The 23,452-nt window shown below is 38.4% G+C and overlaps 5 protein-coding genes and 1 pseudogene across 6 annotated transcripts; 1 reads left to right on the top strand and 5 right to left on the bottom strand.

Annotated features, from left to right (window-relative positions):
- Positions 1–1,160: 1,160 nt before the first annotated feature.
- Positions 1,161–2,721, bottom strand: LOC103319560 (annexin D5-like). The gene has a single exon (XM_008221111.3). The coding sequence runs from the start codon at positions 2,467–2,469 to the stop codon at positions 1,516–1,518; it is 954 nt and encodes a 317-aa protein (XP_008219333.1). The 5' UTR covers positions 2,470–2,721; the 3' UTR covers positions 1,161–1,515.
- Positions 2,722–3,893: 1,172 nt separating this feature from the next.
- LOC103319561 (serine/threonine-protein kinase SAPK2-like) lies at positions 3,894–6,635 on the bottom strand. Its single transcript, XM_008221112.3, has 9 exons — positions 6,313–6,635; positions 6,097–6,171; positions 5,578–5,679; positions 5,309–5,362; positions 5,109–5,201; positions 4,931–5,020; positions 4,740–4,844; positions 4,524–4,622; positions 3,894–4,332 (listed from the first exon to the last, which is right to left on the bottom strand). The coding sequence occupies exons 1-9, from the start codon at positions 6,430–6,432 to the stop codon at positions 4,054–4,056; spliced, it is 1,017 nt and encodes a 338-aa protein (XP_008219334.2). The 5' UTR covers positions 6,433–6,635; the 3' UTR covers positions 3,894–4,053.
- Positions 6,636–7,465: 830 nt separating this feature from the next.
- Positions 7,466–8,788, bottom strand: LOC103319622 (plant cysteine oxidase 1-like). Its single transcript, XM_089047000.1, has 5 exons — positions 8,664–8,788; positions 8,425–8,573; positions 8,148–8,295; positions 7,816–8,019; positions 7,466–7,723 (listed from the first exon to the last, which is right to left on the bottom strand). Exons 1-5 carry the CDS (start codon positions 8,785–8,787, stop codon positions 7,596–7,598), a joined length of 753 nt encoding a protein of 250 aa, XP_088903126.1. The 5' UTR covers position 8,788; the 3' UTR covers positions 7,466–7,595.
- Positions 8,789–10,388: 1,600 nt separating this feature from the next.
- Positions 10,389–12,684, bottom strand: LOC103319562 (serine/threonine-protein kinase SAPK2-like; annotated as a pseudogene). Its single transcript, XR_016123502.1, has 9 exons — positions 12,318–12,684; positions 12,153–12,227; positions 11,869–11,970; positions 11,669–11,722; positions 11,465–11,557; positions 11,286–11,375; positions 11,094–11,198; positions 10,886–10,984; positions 10,389–10,715 (listed from the first exon to the last, which is right to left on the bottom strand). The product of XR_016123502.1 is annotated as a serine/threonine-protein kinase SAPK2-like (transcript).
- Positions 12,685–14,702: 2,018 nt separating this feature from the next.
- LOC103319563 (14-3-3-like protein) lies at positions 14,703–16,760 on the top strand. Its single transcript, XM_008221113.3, has 4 exons — positions 14,703–15,552; positions 15,923–16,045; positions 16,137–16,253; positions 16,354–16,760. Exons 1-4 carry the CDS (start codon positions 15,064–15,066, stop codon positions 16,411–16,413), a joined length of 789 nt encoding a protein of 262 aa, XP_008219335.1. The 5' UTR covers positions 14,703–15,063; the 3' UTR covers positions 16,414–16,760.
- A 3,666-nt stretch (positions 16,761–20,426) lies between these two features.
- On the bottom strand, positions 20,427–21,898 carry LOC103319624 (VQ motif-containing protein). The gene has a single exon (XM_089044321.1). The coding sequence runs from the start codon at positions 21,710–21,712 to the stop codon at positions 20,720–20,722; it is 993 nt and encodes a 330-aa protein (XP_088900447.1). The 5' UTR covers positions 21,713–21,898; the 3' UTR covers positions 20,427–20,719.
- Between the last annotated feature and the right edge of the window lie 1,554 nt (positions 21,899–23,452).

The raw sequence follows: 23,452 nt of genomic DNA, 5'->3' as shown, positions 1-23,452 counted from the left end.
TTTTAAGGATAGTGAATGACACATCTCAACCTAAAGCTATTATTCTACCCAAGCCTTAATGGAGAAGGATTTTCCATCTCCTGAAAGATAAGTATTTTGTTGTAATTTCATTGGTTTTATTTAATATACTCTATCAATATAAATTACAATTTTCTAATAATTATTTAATATACTCCATCATCAAATTTTTCCAACATAGGTTGGGTTGGCCCATGTGAAAGAGATATTGATAGAACAAGACAATAAAACATAGATAAAGAAGTTCCACGCGTGGAAGGGATTGAATTGGTTTAATTTGAAAATGTTATTATGTGTAACTAAGAAATTGGTAAATTTTGTTTTTTGTTTTTTCAAATCTATTCCTATTCATTAAAATTTGGGAGTTTCACTAAAACACTCAAAATTAGGGCTGAAATTATAAAAAAAACTCAACACCCAAAACACTTTATAAATACACTCAAACCCCATCATTACACACACTCAAAACCCATTTTATAAACACACCCAAAAAATATACAATTGTTAATTTTGGGTGTGTTTCTATGTTTAAATAATGTTTGGGTTTTTTTTATAAATATAATTGGGTTTATTTATAAATTTGTATTAAAATTATTATACAAATTGTTTTAAATGTGTTACGTTTGTACATCTGTTTTTCTTCTTCCTAATTTTAGTAAATAAAGCATATTGTGATTTTTTTTTTATGTCGTAATTTATCTATACATGTAAAGTAAAAGACAGAGAATGGTGAAACATTCAAAATATTAGAAAATTCCCTTGGTTAATTCAAATATTTAGAATTGAAATTATTAATTAAATGAGAATAATATGGTAAATTCATATTTTTTTCATATTAAAAAAATTAAAATTAAAAACAAAATAAGATAATATATCATATTTTTATGAATCATAACTACCATGTTATCTTTTCTCTAAAAATAAATTAAAAATTAAAAATTAAAACCAATTGGCAGGGACTAGTTGCTATTATTGTATGGCCTACTCACGTGAACTCATTGTAAGAAGGAGATTGTGTGTTTGGTTGGATACATTACCAGACAGCTGGTCTGCTCCTGACAGAAAACTCAGGTGGTAGGTGGTAAGCCTTCAAAGCCTCATACGTGGCTCTGCCACTGTTAACCGCAGTGATACTGGTTGGGTAATAAATAAAATTGACCCCCACTACCATGGGTGGTCGGTGTCAATTTTGGTTCACAATCTTTTTGTACATATCATTGCACAACTTCAAACCTACAAATGCAAAGCAACGATGGGAAATTTATGGAGCTCTCTACACAATCTTTCAGGCATGAAACAGTAAGCATTTCAAACAAAGGAACAACAACTTGCTGCTCATGCCATAGTTTCTGATCATGCTCCACACATCTACCTTCCCCAATTTCAAGGTTCTGAAAATGACTAAAAAAGAGTCATAGCTTAAAAAACACAGAATTTAAAACCTAAAATCTTACCCAGAAAAGCCCCTTACATGCCCAGCAATTATTCATATTTGGCCTAATGATTGGGGCCTAAAAGAGCCAGAAGAAAGGCCCTGTAATTCCCAGATGTCTCTGAATGAACAGCATCACTCAAAGTCTTGCCATACTTCTTCCTGTACTCTGCCTTTATGAACTGCAAATCAATCTCAGCCCTTGAAACAATCACCCTCAAAAGAGTACTGTCATCTGTGCCCAAACCCTTCATAGCCTTGTGCAGAACCTTGGCAAAATACATCCCAGGATGCTCAGCGCAGCGCAAAATGGTCAAAAGGGCATGCTCAAAATACCCAGAAGTCTCCTTCTTCACAGCCTTCTCCAGTGAACTCCCATACATGCTATGGTAAGCAGCACTCACAGCAGCCAAATGGGCGCTGCTCCTCCCACTGAAAATCTGTATGAAGGTCTTCTCATCCGTCCCCAACCTCTTCTCCCCTGCCTTGAACAGAGCCTTGGCGTCGTACTCCACCGTCGCTCTGTCAACTTCTAGACCCTCATACCTCGGCGTCCCAACATAAGCAAGCAGCAGATTTTTGTGATCCCCAGAAGCCTGAAACCCGATATCATGCTCCAGATAAACCCCAAAAGTTGCAAAGTAGATGTTCTTGAATTGCAGGATCTGAGATGGGGTTCTTGAGCAGATGACTTCGGTGGCTGCTTTGAGATCAACAACACCTTCTCCGCCCAGAGCCTGCCTGATTATGGTGGCGTCTCTCGTTGCTGGGTCGTGCATCCAGAGCAAGACCGATTTCTTGGTGTTTCCGCTGAGCTCTGAGGAGAGGCGCTTGCTGACCTCCTCATGGTACATGGTTTTGTACTCTTGCTTGAGGTAGGCTCGCTGCGTTGCGTCTCTGTGGGCGAGGATGTTGATGACGGTGGTCGTATCGCAGCCAAACCCTTTGAAGGCGCGGTGGAGTTGGATTGCATCGTCCCTGGGAGAAGAAAGCACTGGTGGAATGATCACAGAGGCCATTGTTGTTCTGCAACTAAACTTGATGGGGAATCAGATGAAACCAAGAAGAAGAAAGTGCAGACCTTTGGAAGTTTTTGAATTGAATGGCTAGAGAGGCAATTGTGAAATTCAAGATCGACACGAAAACTGAACACCTACCTACGCCACCAAATAAAGGGGCGTTTTTTATTTGATGAAATAAAGGGGTGTTTTTAAATAATTGGTAAATTGAAGGAGTTTGGAAGATAAGGCTGAAATTAGAAACGAAGGACAAGTAAAGGGGATCGACTTTATTATATTTATTGTTACCGGGTCATTGAGGGTCCCGGACATCGTGGCTTTTGAATTTTGCATTCAAAGCGATTCATGGTGCATAAGTTTTCTCTCCTCACATTCACTCACACGTTAGACGTTCATTACAAGTTTTCTCTCCTCAGATTCACTCACCGTTAGACGTTCATTACGTGAAGGGAGAGACATACACATAAAAACAATAAAATCGAAATAAGAAAGGGCATTAACGCGGTTCGTGTTGCTGAAGTTAAGTTTACCTGAAGTTTACCGTGTTACGGTTGGAAGTTTTTTAGGCATGCCATTGGGGGTCCTATAGCCCATAGGGCAGGCCACATCAACTAATTGGATTAAAAGGTGTTGTTAGCTTCACCCTGTTGATAATGGTATGGTTTGGGATAATATCAAAACTAAAAACGCGGTGGAATTTTCTTTTGACCGGCCTTTTGGTTTTCAAAAGGAGAAGAAAGCTTCTATTTCATCAATGAATGAAGGTCCCATTGACACCTTTTGATCACCCGAATATCCCTTCCTAAAAGCTATGGCCATTAGTGGTTGCGAATATATTCATCCCTAAATCGAAGTTCAAAGTTCAAATCCCCTTTTAAGCATATATGTAAATAAAAACCATGCATTAGAGTGTAGAATATACCTAATGAAATGATACTAAAATGGAAGATTACTTGTCCTTGCGAGCTTCGATGGGTGCTAGCACGAATCACAATCTCTTCAGCTACCGAATTGAACTTTCGTGCTGAAGGGGATGGTGATTGTTCTTAAGCAGAGTGTTTAGAGAGTTTTTTTTGTTTTTTTTGTTTTGGTATGGGGAGGGAGGAGCCCAAAATTTGGCTGATGGAATGCTTTCTCAGGGTGTCCTAATGCTTTCCTTCTCCTCCTTATATTACAGGTTTTTTGGTATAGGGAGGGAGGAGAACCGCGTAGTTTTAAATCCAATCCGTGTTATAATTTGACTCAGTTCATAACCGATACACAATAATTTTCCATTATTAGGTTTAAAATTGTCAACAATGTGGAGGGATCAGGGGTTCAGATTTGATCTGACATTGTAGTTATTAACACAACAGAGTAGAAGATACGACCGTTTTAAACAATCCCCACACCATCATTTTCTGATTGTCTTTAAGATTTGAACCGAAAGAAATAATGTTATGCTTTATTTGGAGAAAACCTTAGAGTTAAAGAAAATACAAAATGATACATTTATTCAGGGCCACGTATCAGACCAATTCAAAAGGAGGAGCCTCACAAGAATCCAATACTCATGACTTCACAAGTAGAACTTGTATTCACATTTTAATTACTCATATTTGGCAATAGAAAATCACCACCTGTTTCAATATCTTCAGCATCCAAATCATCAAGTTCCATGCTGCTGCTTCCGATGAGAGGCTTACGAGCTGCATTTGGTACCCCGACTGGTTTTCTTGCCTCTTGTATTATGGACTGGACTTCTTCAATGCTTTGGGATGGATTATTAACATCATGGGTCTGCCAGCTTCCTCCTTCCATCATTTCCATAGGTAAGTTCTTTACAAACCAAGGGTGGCTTTTAATTTCTGGGATTGTTATTCTCTGCAAACAGATATAAGCAGAGACCACAATGAGAAAGCTAAACTGAACCTATAAATCTCAACACGAAATGTGCATCCAAAAACCAGATATTTGCGATAATGTGGTGGTATTGATTGATTGATTAAGTTAAACCTGTGGTGGTGAAGTCTAGATATCTAGTAGTTTCAGCACCAAAATAAAAACTACATTACCTTTTTGGGGTCTGCTACAAATATATGAGATAAGAGATGTCTACATTCGATGGAAACTCGGACATTATCTGGAATTGAGTACTGTACGCTAAGTATCCGCTGCCATAAGACACATAGCATGTTAACTATAACTCAAAAAGGAATTAGAAATTTTTATATATGCACTGTTTCATTTCTGTTCCATTTTATTGGAGAAAAGTTTGTTATGCCACTAACCCCAATTGTTTTTCTAAAGTTTCTGGGGTCTTGAGGATCTTCAAAGGGATATGCTCCAACTATCATCACATATAAGGTCACTCCACAAGACCAAACATCTGCAATCTATAACCTCTAAGATAAGATACAAAAGATGCTTAAAGCAATAACAAACAACAGTGTCAATGAAAAGTCAAAAGATTTGGACTTACCTGTCCATCATATTTGCTTTTAGATAGGACCTCAGGTGCTATATAAGCTGGTGTTCCTACAGTAGATTTTGGCTGAGAATGCAATACTGACTACAAACAAAGTGAAGGAATTAATTACTCAAAGTCTCGTTAACCCAAATCCTTAATGTGGATCCGTACTCTAGGGTTTGTGGATTACCTTTGAGTATCCGAAATCACATATTTTTACACGGGGTGCTGTGCTGCCATCTAAGAGTGTGTTTTCAAGCTTAAGGTCTCTATGACAGATTTGCTGCCACAAATGAATTATTTCCTCACTACAACCGACGCTACCAAAGATCCCGACAGAAAGATATAGCAGTATACAACACATTAATAGAAGAGTGCCAAATTTCATACCATTGAATGACAATAACTAACTCCTGATATCAACTGCTGGAAGAAAAACCTTGCCTGATGCAAAAGAACAACAAATTTGCAACCAAAAAAAAAAAGGAGTTTCAGAAAAAGAACTAAAAAGATGCACCTCTTTAACAATTGAAAGTAAAAGAAAATCTGGAGCCCCAGGGAAAAGAAAAAGAAAATCTATATGGATTCCATTTTCACGGGGACATTTCTAAATTACAAATGATACCATAAAATTCTCTACCCCTCCAAAGTTACTTTACCTCATCCTCACTAAATCTGCCAGCATTGCATATTCTCCCAAAGAGTTCTCCCCCTGCCGCATACTCCATTACTATGGCTAGATGAGTTGGTGTCAAAAGGACCTGCAAGAAAGAGACCCCAATACTCTTAAACAAAAACCTGTTTATCGGAAATAGGCCTTTGTAGAGACTATTTTCACTTCACATTAACAAATACTGACAGCAAGTAGAGTCCATGTTCTTAACAAAGATACTTTAACAACACTTTTAATAAGTCCTACCAATTTAAGCACACTAAAGGCATGATTTTAGCTGTTCTGTCTTCAACCCAACCTCAACAGATACGTAGGCAATGCTTATGCAAAGTTAATTGAGAACATCTTATCAGTATCTCTCAAAGGACCACGACAAAAGATAAGAACGATCAGCTTATGTATAAAGACATGCTATATGTTTATGGAAAATTCATTCTCAAATTGAAAAGTGAAAACTGGAAAATTCATTTATGGATATCAAGCCACATAATTCATAATCACTGACCTCTTTGAATCGAACAATATTGGGATGCTTCAATGATCTGTGGTTCATGATTTCCCTTTGCACATGTTCATCTATCTGTATCACCAAATAAATGGGAAAACAACCCAATACCCAGATAAAATTCAAAGAACCAAAAATAATAATAAATAAAAATTACAAAGAGAGAATTCACAAAAATAAAAGGAAGATAAAGGAGGTTTAGGAGATGAACCAAACCTTCTGGCCTCTCTCAATGAACTTAACAGCAAAGAGCTCTCTGGTCAACTTATCTCTGACCAGCCTGGCCACCCCAAAATTCCCAAACCCAATATCTTTCATAATCTCATACCTCTCCATACTAGACCAATTAATTTCCAAAGTTCACAACAGCAATGAACACAAATTCAAACAGAGCTGACAACCAGATCATGAAACAGCAGCAGCAACATGCACATCCAAGTTCCCAGTGAAAAGGGTTGCAGAGGGCTTTGCACCAAACAAAGATAGCCCTTTTAGGAGGACAAGTGGAAAAAAGGGTTGGTGTGAAAGATATCATTAAAAAGTCTTCACAAAGGCAGCTGAGGGTGAGAGGCCACAAACTCAAATAGTCTTTGACGGCATGCAGTGAAAGTTAAAAATGGAATTTGGGATTTTTTTTTTCGTGAAGATTGGAAGTAAATTATATCAAGCGGTGTGAAAGTTAAGAAATTTTTCGTATTAATTTGTTTCAGAGATGAACATTTCACGACCCAAAAGAGGAAAGGACAGAGATTTTACTGCAGATAATGGAAAAAGGCCAAATGACAGTCACAGTGATTCGTATTTTGCAAAAACCATGTTTTATGCGCTTTCTTTTCTATTGCTCCACTGTCAAGTCAAGCCCACGTTTCTGGGCCATTGCGGTCACGCCCACTGTAAGGCGCCGCGTAAGCATGCAGCTGCTGCTTTATCCAAAAATGGATTTATTAATTTTTGCACAAATTTTATATCTTTCATGCAAAAAGAAACAAGAGAATGTTTTTTCTCTCTCTCTTTGGGTGAAAACAAGATAAAGTATTTTCCAAGTTATGTGACACAAACTACTATTTTGAATTCGCTATGATGTGAATTGTCTATTTTTTAAAAGTGGTTTTTAACAATTGTTTACCTAAGAAATCAGCTCAATTATAGATTAATTACCCATTTGTTTATTACTCTAATTATTTTAACGTTATAAAATAATTGTGTTTGCTTGTTTTATTTAGATGATCCATTGATTTTTCTATTTGATTGATTTTTTATATGTTTTATAAACTCTTTTGATAAGTGATATGGGAGATGGAGGATTCAAACACAAAACCACATGTGTAAGGTAAATGCTCTTTTTGCCACTTTAGGAAATTGCAGCAATATTTACATTAAAACACATGCACCCTTTCTTTGGCAATCCAAATGCTCTGCTTGGCTTAAGCCGAGCCTATCTGTATTTCATTAAGTTTTAAGCATTGTATGGCAATCCTATCAATCTGCAGTAAATAAAACTATACACTGACAAATTCAAGAAGGCAACAACAGCCAATGCCAGCATCATCAATAGGAGGGCCAAGATATGGTGCTCCAGCAACCACCAGATCATCTTGTAGCTCTCCTTCCTCAAGCATTGCATATCCTGCTCCATAAACTGGACAGATGACCAAATCAGCCATGTGCAATTTAGAATTATAATTAAAATTGGATTGATATATAATTTGTTTTAATTACCAGGAAGAGAAGAAATAGGAAATTCCAAGAAATAAGTAGAAGGCCTGCCAAGCTCCTCAGAGTAAGGTGGAGACAATACATCCAAGATAGCACAGGGAGTTACTGCACTAAAAGAATGAATGTTCCCTCCACTTGTCGGAAATAGTACACTAGTCTCACATGGTGCCCTCATAATGCCATCTAAAACCTTGCCTGCCAATCCAACTGCGCCCACAGACAGAACACAAAATCAAAGGTTGTCTTTGCCAAAATTTATGTAGTAGGTTTATCAAAATAACTAAATCTTGCAGCTTAAATTTTTCTTTATGAAGTGAATTATGATTGGTTCTTACATGTTCTGAAGCCTGAAGTAGTTCCTCCGTTGATCCAATCGTAAGCTTTAACATAACACGAACCATAAAGGAGTTTGCTAAAGACTGTCATTCCAGGGTGATCATGAAGGGGAAGTGTCGCTCCAGCCGGGAAACAAAACACGCCGATCTGCTCATAACATTTTATCAATATGTTACGTTACCAGACTGTTAAATAAATGCAATTTTGATCGATGATTTGACAACATAATATATCTAATTGTCTGATAAATGCGCGGGCTAGGGCAACTCTACTTACAGAGAAATGGTGACATTCATGAATGTGAATGTAAGTGATTTGGGAGATGCTTTGCCCACAGATCAGTCCCTTATCTCTCCTTGGGCTAGTAGATGGCGATCCACATAAACCAAATTCATCAATTCCAACATCTATTGCTTTAAACGTGCCTGCGTGTGATAAAAATTTGAGCCTATAAAACTTTCAGTCCAATGTAAACATAAGTGCAAGCATGAACAAAATGACCAAGTAAATCATACCCATGAAAATTTTCAGCCATTGAACTTGTTGGGAAGTTGGGAGCATTTTCTGGGAAAATAAAAGATTGCAGGCTTCATACAGCGTTTGGATTTTGCTTTTCTGCATTCTACAGTTGGTGTCCATTGCTCTTGATGATAGATTTTTTTGCACCTTTGTGATAAATAAAGGGGTGAAGAGAGAGGACTTTTAGCACAAACTTTGGTCAACTAAACCAGGGGCTGGGGGCATATTTTTAGACATTTTCATTTGTTTTCAATGGGCTAGCTGCAATTTTCTATCTTGGGTTATATTTCATATCCTTAAAGTCACTAGAAGTTGTGAATTAAACAATCTGTGCACACAACATTTGCCCTACGTATAGAAAATAAATATGGGCTGGATTTAGGGTAATTAATTTCTCCTCCTGTTTTTGGTCAAATAGGATGCGGTGATAAAACCTCCTGATGAAGACTTGTTGAAAATGAATATTGTAGATGGGGCTTGTAAGAGCATGTCCAGCGCAGGAGGCCTGCCAGGGCAACAGGCCCCCTCATGCCAAGTTTGGACCTCCAGCGCTACCAATCCAGTCCGGGCAAATCCAAGAGCAGATCCTGTCTGGTAGGGGTTTTTGCGATTCAAGAAGTGAATTTTTGCTCAAACCGCAAACCGACCGACTATTTGAGGTATGATGATTTTTGAAACTGCAAAAAGCGGTCAATTACCATAAATTAGCGGTTTAAAACTGCAAGTTCTTTTTGTGTCATAAAAATCCAATCTTCCACATTTTATGCCTAATTTTGATGATTCTTTTGAAGCCTTTTGATTTCAAGCATACTTTAATTTAAAAATATAAATTCACAACCTCAACTTCTCAAGCATATATAAATTCTCAATCTCCTCAACTTCTCAAGCATTCATAACCTCAACTTCTCAAGCATTCCAATTCCAAATTCTTTAAAGTTACAAACCAAAAGGAAAATGCAATGCAAAATGAATTAAAGTTACAACCCAAAGGAAAAATTCAATTCAAAGTTAATTAAAGTTACAAACTAAAAGGAAAATGCAATGCACCAATGTTATAAATTAAAGTTACAAACTCAAGTGTTGGTGGTGGTGAGTGGATTTGAAGGACCCCGTTGTGTTGTTTGAGCACCAATGCTATATACAAAATACAATTTTTATTTATTTATAAATATAGTCGCGGTTTGCGGTAACTGCAAGTTTGAAAATCAAATACAACCGCAATCGCAAATGCGGTTCATTTTTGCTATTGCGGTAAATTATCGGTTTGTTTTTGCGGTTTTTAGTCTAAAATGCTACTCCTACTTCGGGCTCAAGCCCGAAGGCATTGACGTCAGAGCCAAAAAATTGAAAAAAAAAAAATTTTATGGATGTTTTCCCTATAAATACATAACAATTTTATTCACTTTTCACATCAAATCCTCATACAAACTCTTCTCCTTCCAATATTTGTAAATTGTTTATATTTTCTTCCATATTTATTTTTTTCTTGCATAATCATTTTATTTCTTGCATTTCTAAATTATTTATATTTGGTTGCATGTTTTTTTTTTCTTTCTTGCATAATCATTTTATTTCTTGCATTTATAAATTGTTTATATTTTGTTGCATATTCTTTCTTTTTTTCTTGTCATTGCCCTACTGCTTTCACGTGAATAGTGGCAGGCAGCCCTTGCCTTGCCTTTGCCTTAGCCTTAGCCTTTTGGGGTGCACATGCTCTAATATGCCAGAATGTAAACTGATTTGTATATACAATTTAATTACTCATATTTGGAAATACAAAATGACCACTTGTTTCAATATCTTCAACATTAGCAATATCCAAATCATCAAAGATCCATGCTCTTGCTTCCCATGAGAGGCCTACCAGCAGCATTTGGGGCCTCTTCTGAAGGATTTCGTGCCTGTTGTATTAAGGATAGAACTTCTTCAACGCTTTGGGATGGATTATTTGCATCTTTGCACTGCCAGCTTCCGACTTTTTCCATAAGTTCGATAGGTAAGTTCTTTACGAACCAAGGGTGGCTTTCAATTTCTGGGATTGTTATTCTCTGCAAGGATATGTAAGTAGAGGCCGCAATGAGAAAGCCAACCTCAGTAGCCAAAACCAGATATTTGTAAGAATGAGGAGGAGAAACAGAACTCAAGGAAACTCCTCGTGTTAGTTAGCAGTATACCAAAGTTCATTGCTTAAGTTAAACCTGTGATTAACTCTAATTACCTTTTCGGGGTTTGCTACGAATATAAGAGACAAGAGATGTCTGCATTCCTTGGAAACTCGGATAAAATCAGGAATTGAGTAGTGTACATTAAGGATCCGCTGCCATAAGACACATATAGCATGTTAGCTACAACTCAAAAAAGAACTAGCAAATCTGATCTAATTTCTGTTCCATTTTATTAGTCAAAAAGGTTGTAATGTCACTGACCTCAATTGTTTTTTTGAAGTTTATAGGTTCTTCAGGATCTTCAAAGGGGTATGATCCAACAATCATCACATATAAGGTGACTCCGCAAGACCAAACATCTGAAATCTGTAATGTCTTAAGATTAGATTCGAAAGATGTTTAACGCAATAGCAAGCTACATAGTCAATGAAAATGCACAAGAATTGGACTTACCTTTCCATCATAATTGCTTTTAGATAGGACCTCAGGTGCAATATAAGCTGGTGTTCCTACAGCAGATTTTGGCTGAGAATGCAGTACTGACTACAAAACATAGTGAAAGAATTAATAACTCGAAGTCCGGTTAACCTGAATCCCTAACGTGGATCTGTACTCTAGGATTTGTGGAGTACCTTTGAGTGTCCGAAATCGCATATTTTCACACGGGGTGCTGTGCTGCCATCTAAGAGTGTATTTTCAAGCTTAAGGTCCCTATGACAGATGTGCTGCCAGTGCCACAAATGAATTATTTCCCTACTACAATCAACACTACAAAAGATAATGAGAGAAAGAAATAGCAGATTAACACATTAACAGAAGACGGCCGATTTACATACCATTGAATGACAGTAACTAACTCCTGATATCAATTGCTGGAAGAAATACCTTGCCTGATGCAAAAGAACAATAAAATTGAGAAAAAAAGAAGAACAAAAATGTATATGTATGCCATTTTCAGGGGACATTCAGAGATGCCATATTCTAAACTACAAATTTTTTCCATATGAAAGTCTCTCCCCCTCAGAAATTTATTTACCTCATCCTCACTAAATCTACCAGCACTGTGTATTCTCTCAAAGAGTTCTCCCCCCTCCGCATACTCCATTACGATGGCTAGATGAGTTGGTGTCAGCAGGACCTGCAAGAAAATGACACCCCAATACTTATGCAATGCTTATGCAAAATATATAGAGAACATGCCATCGGTATCTGTCAAGGGACCAGGACAGAATATGTGAACATGAGGCAGAGCAGAAGTAGACAAGAAAGGAAGAAGCAGCTAATGCTATATATAGGACTAAAACACATTATTTAACTGACCTCTTTGAATCGAACAATATTGGGATGCTTCAATGATCTGTGGTTCATGATTTCCCTCCGCACATGTTCAGCTATCTGCATCACCAAAGAAATGGATCAAACCCAAAACCAAGAAGAAAAAAGAGAGCAGAGAATTCGATTTGACAAAAAATGAAAAACAGAGACCTTCTGGCCTCTTTCAATGAACTTGACAGCAAGGAGTTCTTTTGTGAACTTGTCTCTGACCAGCCTGGCCACCCCAAAATTCCCAGTCCCAATATCCTTCACAATCTCATACCTCTCCATAACACTAAACACAATGAACCCCAAAATGCACTCTCTTGTTATCTTGTAAATGAATCCTTTTGGAGGGTTTAGGAGGACAAGTTAAAAACAGGGTTGGTGAGAAAGAATTATCATAAAAAAGCCTCGGAAAGACAGAGGCCACACAGACACACTGAAACAGTGTTTGACGGCATGCAGTTGGGTGAAAGTTAAAAAAAAAGGATTTGGAGTTTTCGGTGAAGATTGGAAGTGAAGTTTTGTTCTGTCATGCAGTGTGAAGAAGGCTTCACTGATTGACTAAATGGAGCTACATGCCAAAACCAACCTTGGCTTGGCTGCTTTAAGTCGGCAACCTATCGTATCAGCAGTTTGTTTTCCCTTTCACATTTCAGGTTCTACTTTGCGGTTCCTTTTTGAGATTTATACACTACAAATTATAGGTACATTTCCCATGGACCCGGCAGTTGGTGCCACTGTCACTATCTTTTAGTTTCCAACATACAAAAAAAAAAAAATAATCTTCCTTCATTCTTCTGTCCAAGTGAGTGGATGTCTCGGGTTCATATGTCATTTTTGTCATGTATCGATCAATTGTTTATAGAGTTGATTAAGAAAGGTGTTGGATATTTATGTTATTTATAATACATAACACTTTATTTGTTAAGATCCCAAAACTTTATTTATTATAATTAGGTTTTACTAGAAGGTCAAGTAAAAGTCATGTTTATCACTAAAGATGCATATAGAGTTCTATGAAATAGGAACACCTTACAAAGAACAGTATGTTCTATTCCCTCTTCTCATGTCTTCCAGTACTCTATGTTTCTGTATTGTCCCTTCTTTCTCTCATATGTCTAATGCGCAATTTAATAAACACTTAGTACCCTGTCTGTTGTGATTGTGCCTAACGGATCGGTGAGTTTCAAGGGTTGTATCTTGAAGTTGTAGATGACCATTATAACCTGCATGTAGGTAGGCGTCTACAGCTTTAGGACAACAACAACGTGCCTCTCTTTATATCACGTGCCAAATATTTTTAATTATTTTCCTATGCTTTTGATGTATTAACTATGGTGTATGATTGTGCTGTTTTGGGGCTCTTGTTTAATTTACTAATTTATATGAGTATTTGTGAATATAACTAATTCAAATTTTCAATAAAGAGTTCGTCACATATCAGTCAATTGTTAATGAAGTTGATTAAGAAAGTCCGAACAAACTGGTTAAAAGTTTAGGAAATAAACATTATTTCGGGTTAGGTTTGAGTTTGAGTTTGAATGCAATCGTCTCAAGTCCGCCCACAAAACAAATCATAATGTCTTAAGAAGACTGAAGTTGGCTTCAAAATCAATCAAAATATACAGTTCTCTCTAAATTAGTTTTTAAGAGTGCTAAGTAATTTCATGGTTGGTGTAAGATCCACTTTCTTCAACTATTTTCAACCTTGTATGATGCCAAGTCATGGATTAAGCCAAATAACGGAACATGTACATGTCCCAGATTGGGAGGAGAATTCTTTGATAACAATGATGTTCTCAAATTAGCCTAGTTGATGATGAGTAGTTATGTAATGCTTCTTCTTCTTTTTCTTTTTTCTTTTTTCTCTTGGATGCTTACATCTTGCAGCCATCAAGTGGTCGATTAGTGTCACTAAGCTACATTATTATTTTGGACACGTTCGGTGGCTTAACTTGGACTAGACTATTTCAATAAAATTGGACTAATATTCTTGTCTTTATTTAGTAAACTTATATAAATGTTAGGGCTTCTTAGATTAGGTCTAAAACGATTAGTTGTAATTGGGTTTAATCCTCGCATTTTTAGTTTTAGGCAATAAGCAATGTGACATAAATGATTATTACCAAATTCAAGTCAAAAGGGTCAACATTGGAACAAAAAATGATTTGTAAAATAAGATAATAAAAAGTTTACATCAAAAAATATTTTAAAATGAATGTAATACTATGTGGCACAAAAGTCAAAGGACTTGGATCAAAGTCACCAAATCCGAGAATTAAACCCAATTTCTCAATAGGAATTTGGATCTATATTAACTTTTCTAAATGACTTGAACTCGTAAGAAGTTTCTTGAACTCAACACCGGTTTAGTACAGTTCAACAACCAAAAGAGGCCGGGAGTCCATCTTGTGTGGACAAGAAAAGGGCAAAATGTGGACAGGCCCGTTAAATAGCCCAGACTGCCATTGGACATACTTGGTATCAAAGCCCAATGGCCCTACCAAAATCTCCCCTTATTGGAGAATCCAAGACAACACTGTTTCAGACGTTTGAAATCCAAAAGCCAGCGTCTGCCAACTGCACATTCAAATAAAAAAGCGCACCTTTTTCCAGTTCAAAATCAAAACCCCGTGTTATTATTTGTGAAAATAAAATAAAAAAGTCCCGTGTTTGCCAGCTGCTTGTTCTTCTGCACCAGCCAATTGCCAAACATGCAGAGTTGATCCAACGGCCCAGATCTCTCCTTCTCACAACGCAATTATCGCTCCACTACCCCCAAAAATAACACCCCATTTCCCCTCAAACCTCTCTGCGCCAGATCTCAAGATCCAATCCCAACTCCTCTTCCCCTCCGTCCCTCTCTCTCTGTCTCTCTCTGTGTGAACCCAATCTCACAAGCTCACCAACAATGGCGGCAACCACACCCTCGCCCCGTGAAGAGAACGTGTACATGGCGAAGCTCGCGGAGCAAGCTGAGCGCTACGAGGAGATGGTGGAGTTCGTCGAGAAGGTCTCGGCCTCCGCCGAGAAGGAGGAGCTCACCGTGGAGGAGCGCAACCTCCTCTCCGTCGCCTACAAGAACGTGATCGGCGCTCGCCGGGCCTCCTGGCGCATCATCTCCTCCATCGAGCAGAAGGAGGAGAGCCGCGGCAACGACGACCACGTCGCCATGATCCGCGACTACCGATCCAAGATCGAGACCGAGCTCTCCAACATCTGCGATGGCATTCTCAAGTTGCTCGACTCGCGACTCATCCCTTCCGCCTTCGCCGGCGACTCCAAGGTCTTCTACCTCAAGATGAAGGGCGATTACCATCGCTATCTTGCTGAGTTCAAGACCGGCAACGAGCGCAAGGAGGCTGCCGAGAGCACTCTCTCCGCCTACAAAGCTGCTCAGGTATTTCAACTTCACTGACTACCATCTCAATCTATTGCTAGACTGATGGTCAGCTCAGATGGAATAAATAGATTGAATTGTTGGAGATTTTCGTCAAATTTTCGGTATAGACCAAATTGTGTGCAGAAAATTGTGTGTAACATCTCTAATTTGATCATTTTGTGGGATGCAATGTGTAGGATCCAACTGGTAAACAAAATGGTTAGTTCAGATTGTACAAATAGATCGAACTGTGTGCAGATTTTAGATCAATTTTTTTAGTGTAGATCGAATTGTTGGTAGAATTATGGATGGGAAGCTTTTGTTTATGGATCTATTTATTCTTTGATTCGAGTGTAAATTGGATGCTTTGTGTTTTGTGTGTTTTCAGGACATTGCCAATGCAGAACTGGCACCAACGCATCCGATCCGTCTGGGATTGGCTCTCAACTTCTCTGTGTTCTACTATGAGATTCTGAACTCGCCTGATCGCGCTTGCAATCTCGCCAAACAGGTGATTGACTCTTAATCATGAAACTGAATCCGAAAGATTTTACATTTGTAGCAGTTTCTAACTTTGGTTTTGATTCTGCAACTTCCACCAGGCTTTTGATGAGGCAATCGCAGAGTTGGACACGCTCGGCGAGGAGTCATACAAGGACAGCACTTTGATAATGCAACTTCTCCGTGACAACCTCACTCTGTGGACCTCTGACATGCAGGTATTATTCATATGAATCATATGGATTTCCCCTTCTCTTTGCTTTTTCTTGTGCAATTTATTGAATACTGATTTTGACTTATGCATTGATTTGTCTTCAGGATGATGGGGCGGATGAGATTAAAGAAGCAGCACCCAAGCCTGAGGAACCAAAGCAGTGAGCACCTTCCATGGCTGCAATTTAGGGTTGAACTTCTCCTCTATATGTTTTTAATAGGAGGAGGTAACCCTGGCTAATTCAAGTTCTATTCCTATTCTAGGCATTCTTGTCTTCCCAATTGAATGGTTGACAAACTGGGTTTTTATTTTTCATTTATCTTTTTTTTTTCTCCTTTAATTTTTTGCCTTTTAAGTAGTCTGTTTTCTCAATTATGTGTTTCTGAATTGGATATTGAAGCTTTGTGTCTCTGTGTTGGGAAAAAACATCTTGGCTCAAATATCCCATCTGTTTGATCTCAAATTCTCAGTATGCCTGGTTAATATCACATATAGTTTTATTTTCTCCTCATTTTGGGTTGAGATTTGTTGTTCGTGTAGACAAGTCTTAATCAACTTTTATAAAAGTTGCATGTGACTTCATGATTGTGAAGGATCTTCCATTTCCTTTGAAAATGAGCTTGTCTGATTGGATACAATACATGTGATCTCTTTAGTAGCATCGAATTGATTGGTATATTTCAACGCCATCCTTCCTTCTTGTTTTATTATTTGTGATGAAATACCATAAAGTCCTTGTTTTGCTTCACTTTTTGGGTGGGGACAGTGAAGTTCTTTGACCGCCCATTTATCCTCAAGACTGAGTTTTGGTTTGGATGCCCTAGTGGGTGCGGAAATCTGGGGCCCAACACTCGGCGTGCTCGTAGTGAAGTGGAAAATGGAAACGGCGACAATATGGTGTTTTGGATCAGTTTGAATTTGTCTTAAATAATATAATCTGTTTGACTTAATCATCCCAGATCTTCGATATATTTTTATTAATCAATCGTATCAAGTTTTGATTGATGCGTACGCATCTCCACCATCTCAAACTAAGACTAGGTTGCTAATCAAGTCGTCACTCTTGAGCTAATAAAAAATTGGGAGTTTCATTAAAATTAAATTATAAAAATTCAGCGGGGTAACATAAATACGTGTATAAAAAATTATCGAACACGTGTCGAGCCGATTCGAGTGTCACGGGGCTCATGTCTGTTTGACTAATTTCTAGCTTAAACCAAGTTTTGGAGCTCTGCTCTCAAACGCAACTTGTGTTCTTTCCCAGTTTTGAGCTATACCTCTAACAGAATATGTGTTGCTCCCGAGCTTTTATAAACCATGCATAAAGCTCAATATTTATTAGCTTAATAATTTCTCTGTGCAGTGCTTGTTATGGCCTGTTTTACATGCATCATGCTATTTTATGTTTACACTCAGTTTCTGTCTCTGGACATCCTTATTTGAATATTTCTTTGGGCACCTGCTTGATAATTTCGACAATTTGTGTGCACCCGAAACAAATTGCTAAGTCTTCTAAGAATAAATCTCCTTCACTTCACTCCCTCTTTTTTTTCCCTTCATTTTCTCTACCATCTACAATGAAATCTAGAAAAGTAGTATGAAGGATTAGCTAAATGTCAGCTACGATGATTATGGGGTGAAAATGTGAGAACCTTGTGTTTTTGGATAATTTCATTTCAGTTTTTGACATTGAAAACTTCTAAGTTCGCAACACGTGATTTGACGAGTGTTCAAATAAATCTAGTGCAAACAGAAATCCTAGTTGCATTGAAGAAGAAAAAACATCAGAGAGACCATCTTGGTTGAGTTATCACCAAGAATTTGTTTGCCTACACCTTGTCATAGGCCATGATTGATGCCTAACTTAGTGTCCAATCGTGACCTACCGCCCATCTCTAGTTCATCATGATTTAGACATGGAGTGGATAACTTGCTTGTATAGAGGTGGAGTTTCACCATCAAACCAGAAAATAATATCCGATAGATAAATATAAAAATATTGTGGGGCATTCTGCAAAACATATGCACATGCGTCATTAAAAGTGTACGCGTAAAATCAGTGTGATTTTAGTTTCAAAATATAACGTTGGTAGTTCACAATCACACGCAAACCTAAACTCATCGTAGATGTGTCTTCTACCCTACAATCAAAATCACTCGTCGCTCGTCACAGATTAACAAGTTAACACCAACGGCATTTGCTTATATTCTAAAGCTACAGATAAATACACCAGAAGAATGATGGTGTTGCACGGACTTATAACTCAAGTAGTTAAAAATATTTACATACGCATTTGAAGTCCTCTTTCAAATTTTCCGTCCCCAATATCACTTGTTACCAAAAAACCAAAAATTGCCGGTGTTCGCATCTCTTGCCATGGGCATCCAAAACCCAAATTCAACCCACATTCAAGAAATGTGAATAAGATTCCTAGAATCTCATCATCCTTCTTAAAGAAAAAGGAAAAAAGAGAACCCCATCATCATCTCTCTCAAAAGTGCGATGCTAAATCATGTCATAATTTGATAGCTTCAAACAAAACACGTCACAAACCAAACATGATACATCAGGGACACTTGTTCCCATCGTTAAGTGCAAATGAAATAAATTTTGCTGTAAAATCTGTTGCCGTGGAAAAATAAAATAAACCATTGGTTTACATTACAGATGTTCCAGGGCAAGTGGACAGCAAGGGAGAGAGAAGATTTTTTAAGTCCTGTAATCCATTGAACATAGGAAAAGTGATGGGTGGAAGGGTTAAGTTCTTCTCTCCCCCTCCCCTCCTAAAAAAGGATTGGTTATTTGAATTTTATCTATATCATCACCGTTTTCTTATAATTTTATTTGTCTAATATCAAGATTCAAGTGACACCAAGAAAAATAAGGAGTTTGACCAACTTGGCTGAAAACAAAGTATAACCTTACAACCTAAAAGCATGGAATTTGGGTGCCTTGGATATGGTTAACCTTCTCTATAAACAAAGACCTTACAACAAACTAATAATGATGGAGCACTTAATTATTGCTTGGAAGACTCACCATTTACTAGTAAACTCCATATTTGCTTACTTCACGTGGGTTCACAAACTTTTGAATATAAATTATTTGGGTCTACAAACAGATTACATTTTCATTATGGCTTGTTTTACCTAATCAACATGACATGGCACTAGATTTGCACCTAAGACAATCTCCTTCTCCACAACTCTCTGCACTGCAAAGCCCACTAGAATCCAAACACAACTTTTTGCTGCACTAATCTCTTTACCAATCTACCTTTGGAATTCTATTAATTTTTCCATTCATCAACTTCATATTGTTAACTTCTCACTGAACTTATTAGCTTAGCAGTTTCTACGAGCTTAAAATAAAATAACTTTTTTTTTTTTTTTGGTACAAGCAATAGTTTAAACTACATACAGAAGGAGGATTTCTCTCATACACACACACTACCACTGTGCCATGGGAGTTTGAACATGAGGACCACTACTATGCAAGACAAGGCTCTTTTCCTCTGGGCTAGACACGCTGGCAATAACAATTTCTATTTAAAGGCACTTAGGATATGCAGAAGCCAAAAACTCCATAGCATAGTAAGTATGATGAGAAAAACAAAGCCTAATAAGAAAAATCTGATAACCGAAGGGCACTGGTAAAGAACCACAGCATAGTAAGGCTTCAAAACAACATTTCATGGCCCCAGGCTTCCAGCCAAAACATTTTTATCAATATCCACATAACTGGTCAAAGCAAAAGCATTTTTTTCTAAATTAGGCAACAAATTTTGTTTGAACATGGAATACAAAACATTTTTGGAGTTTGATCAACATCAACTATACTATGTAGTAAGCTTAGCACCAATCTCATTTGTGGCGTCTTGCTACCATTTCGGTTATTGAATATTGGCAAGCAAAATTGACCCAGACATTTTATTTATTTATTTTTTTTAAGTACATGCGATTGGGAAGGGGGGTTTACACACAAATATTCATTGGGGTGCCTGGGGATTTCGACCTTCTGCCCACATGAATGGAGGTGGAAGAGCTCAGCTACCCAACTCGCCAGACATGTTATACCATCCATCCAATCAGCAAACACACATATAGAAATTTCAGTTCATAGAAAATGTTCACAAACTGAGATAATTCACCCAAAAAAAAACCTACAAAAGCATCCTTTAGCAACACAAATTCCGTATATATAACCCTTTGATTAACCCCCAAAATATCCAATACCAGACAAAGAACAAACCTACATGTCTCTCATTCTCATATATCCCATTTACAAAACAAAGAAAACCTAATTTAAACCGGCAGTGAACCATTTTCCGTCCACCCACCGGTGATTGAATAAGCCCCTCAACCCAGAATGTACAAAGTTCTTGTCTTTTTTATAAAATAAATATATATAAAAAAACCCCTAAACCTTAAAACGACAGCGTTTAGAGCTCGACTTACCCGAAGAAACGTTTAGAAACCTCTCCACCTAGGGCTTGGAACAGGCACTGTCGGCGAGAGCGGAAGCTGAGGAAACCCTAATTGATTTGGGGACATCAAAGGGTACGGTGACCGCGGCGAATTCAAGCACCCAAACGGAAGCGGTGACGGAGGCAGAGTGAACTGCGGCTGTGACGCTATCGCCGTCGCCGGCGGTTGTTGCTGACTCGCCGAGGAAAGCATCCCCTGCTGCGAAGGCGCAGCCTGCAGATTCTGCTGCGGCGTCTGATTGGTCCAGCGCGGCGACACGAGTGGGGCCAGCGGCGAGAATCCCGAGAAAGCCTGGTTTTTGTTAGCATCGACGGCTGAGATTGAGTTGTGGAGGTACCGCATGTAGGCTGAGACGGGGGACTCGGCCGCCGCGTGTACGGTTGGGAAAGGAGGGAGAGGCGAGAGCGGGGTTGTGGACCGTCCAATGGAGTTGAAGTGAGCGACGGCGGAACCCATGGGTGGAATGATGGAGTTGTTGATGGCGTTGGGGTTGGTGGGCGGGGCGGCGCATTCTAGCGAGGGAGGGGGGCGGTTGCTAACGTGAGCGAGGGGGGGAGGGCGGATGCGCTGGAGTCGTGAGCTAATTTGGGGCTTGGGCGGGTGGACCGCCGGCGGCTGCGGGTTGGAGAAGCGGTCGTGGTGGGCGGGGGAGCCGGTGAGCTTCTGAACGACGTCGCGGAAGTCGTTTTTGTTGATGTTGTACACCGGAGGCTGATGTTGCTGTTGCTGTTGTTGCTGTTGAGGTTGTGGAGGAAGAGGAACAGGAGGAGGAGGAGGAGGTGTTGGATTTTCAAAGTTGGGTTTTTTAAGGAAGGTGTTGTTGTTTGAGGTTGTGGGTTTTGAGATCTTGTGAGAAAGCTTGTTGAGGTGTTTGAGGTAGCTGTCTCTGGTGGAGCTGCTGCTGCCACCACCGCTGCTGGTAGTAGCAGAAGTGAGAACAGAGTCAGAGGTTGAAGATGGACAGCTTTTATCCATAATAAACAACACCACAAAATCACATACAAACAGAGACAGACTCTCTCTCACTCTCTCCTCTCTGTGAGAGATCTGAAATATCTCCCGGTAGATTGAATGGGTTTGAGTTGTTGTATGAGTGTTTTTTCTGTGTGTGGTGGGAAATGGGGAAATGGGGAAATGGGAGATAATCTTCTTCCTCTGGTAGTCGGCGAGTAGGGACAAGACCGGACCATCTGTATTTATATTTTATAAAATTTTAAAATATGAAATTAAATTTATTTTCTCCCACCGTAGAATTTTCTTCAAAAAATAAAAGATATGATAGGGTCCCAAATCCAGAACACAAAAGAACCGATGTGTCTTTGTCTCTTTGGTCTCTTTTTCTTCACTTAAAAGAAGAGAAGGGACATGACCCGTAATACAAGCCACGCATCTCTCCTTCTCTCTTTCTAATCTCTCACTAATCTTTTACTTAATCTCTGTCGAATCCCACCTTTCCTATATCTCACTCTCACTGTTCATGCAAACAAATTTTCATTCTAAATAAAATCTTGTTACTGTACGTGTTATGCATTTAGGCTAAGGACATTCATCTTTACGTACGAGATTGCCGTTTGATTTTTCATTTCTCTAATGTGTCACTCTTCTTTTTACAGTGTTCATGAATCAAGTTTTCACGGTCAAAAATTAAGAATCTCATACCCAAAACCAGATTAGGAAGGGTTCAAATGCTATTATTATCATTTCCATGTACAAGATAATCCCTTTTTTGGACGCAGCGGTTTGAGTAGGGGAACCAACAAAACAACACCTGCAGGTTGTTTGGTAAAGATTTAACTACATGGCTCTATTTCCATGTTGATATTTATATGAATTTAATGCTTGTTGGGTATTTTCCAACTCAAATAATAATGTTGGCTCTGCTGGAATTGGTATTGGAACTTTCTCATCTGGTCAAAATTGCCGTTACACTTACCTTAATAAGTTCGGTCTCTCATCCTCATCCTTTCTGAACTTCCCTAGAAAAAACAAAGGCTGAAAAAGCAGCACAACCTCTGCTGTGTTCTCACTAGCCCGTGTCCCAAAATCTTAGCCCACCACCCTATCAATCTGCCTGAAAATTCCCATTTTCTCTTTGTCTGGGGATAAACAGATAGCAAGCCTCCTTAAAATACGTGTAATCAGATACATAAAGACATTGGTTGTTGTTGGTTGCAGAATTTTAAACCTCATTGCCTTCTATAAAGTCGAGGAATGTGATCATTCATATAGGATTTGTGTAACTCCTGGTCTTTTGCATGCATGGAGGCTTGCTGGGTTTGTTTTATGACTTGAAGTAACTATTTTTAAACATGTTCTTCTTGTGCAAGTAGCTAAGAACTATTGTGGTCAAACAAAATCTAAAGCTCTTTACTTGGTAAGGGTGTTCTTGCCCGTTACCATTTTTTCAATCATGCAATTTGTACGGTAAAGGAGTAAAAGGTTGTACCAATCAATAATGAAGTGGGGGGCACTTGATCATTGATCTCTCTCAATCCTTATCTCTTTTTCCTTCATTTCATTTCCCCTTGTTTTTTCATTACAATGTGCCTAGGTTCCTATATGTACGCTAAGTGTCAATAGTTAACAATCACTCACGTATCTAAATACTTTAATAGTCGACAATTGACCATTATTCATACGCATACAGAACTATTCTACTTTCATATAATACTCAAAGTCTCAAGGATCTTTTTATAGCTCCATTGCCCTATGAGC

The sequence above is a fragment of the Prunus mume genome, linkage group LG2 (assembly GCF_029339155.1).
Source record: "Prunus mume cultivar Tortuosa linkage group LG2, ASM2933915v1, whole genome shotgun sequence".
NCBI lineage: Eukaryota > Viridiplantae > Streptophyta > Magnoliopsida > Rosales > Rosaceae > Prunus > Prunus mume.
Note: the sequence above shows the minus strand (reverse complement) of the source record. Positions and strands in the feature narration are given on the sequence as shown.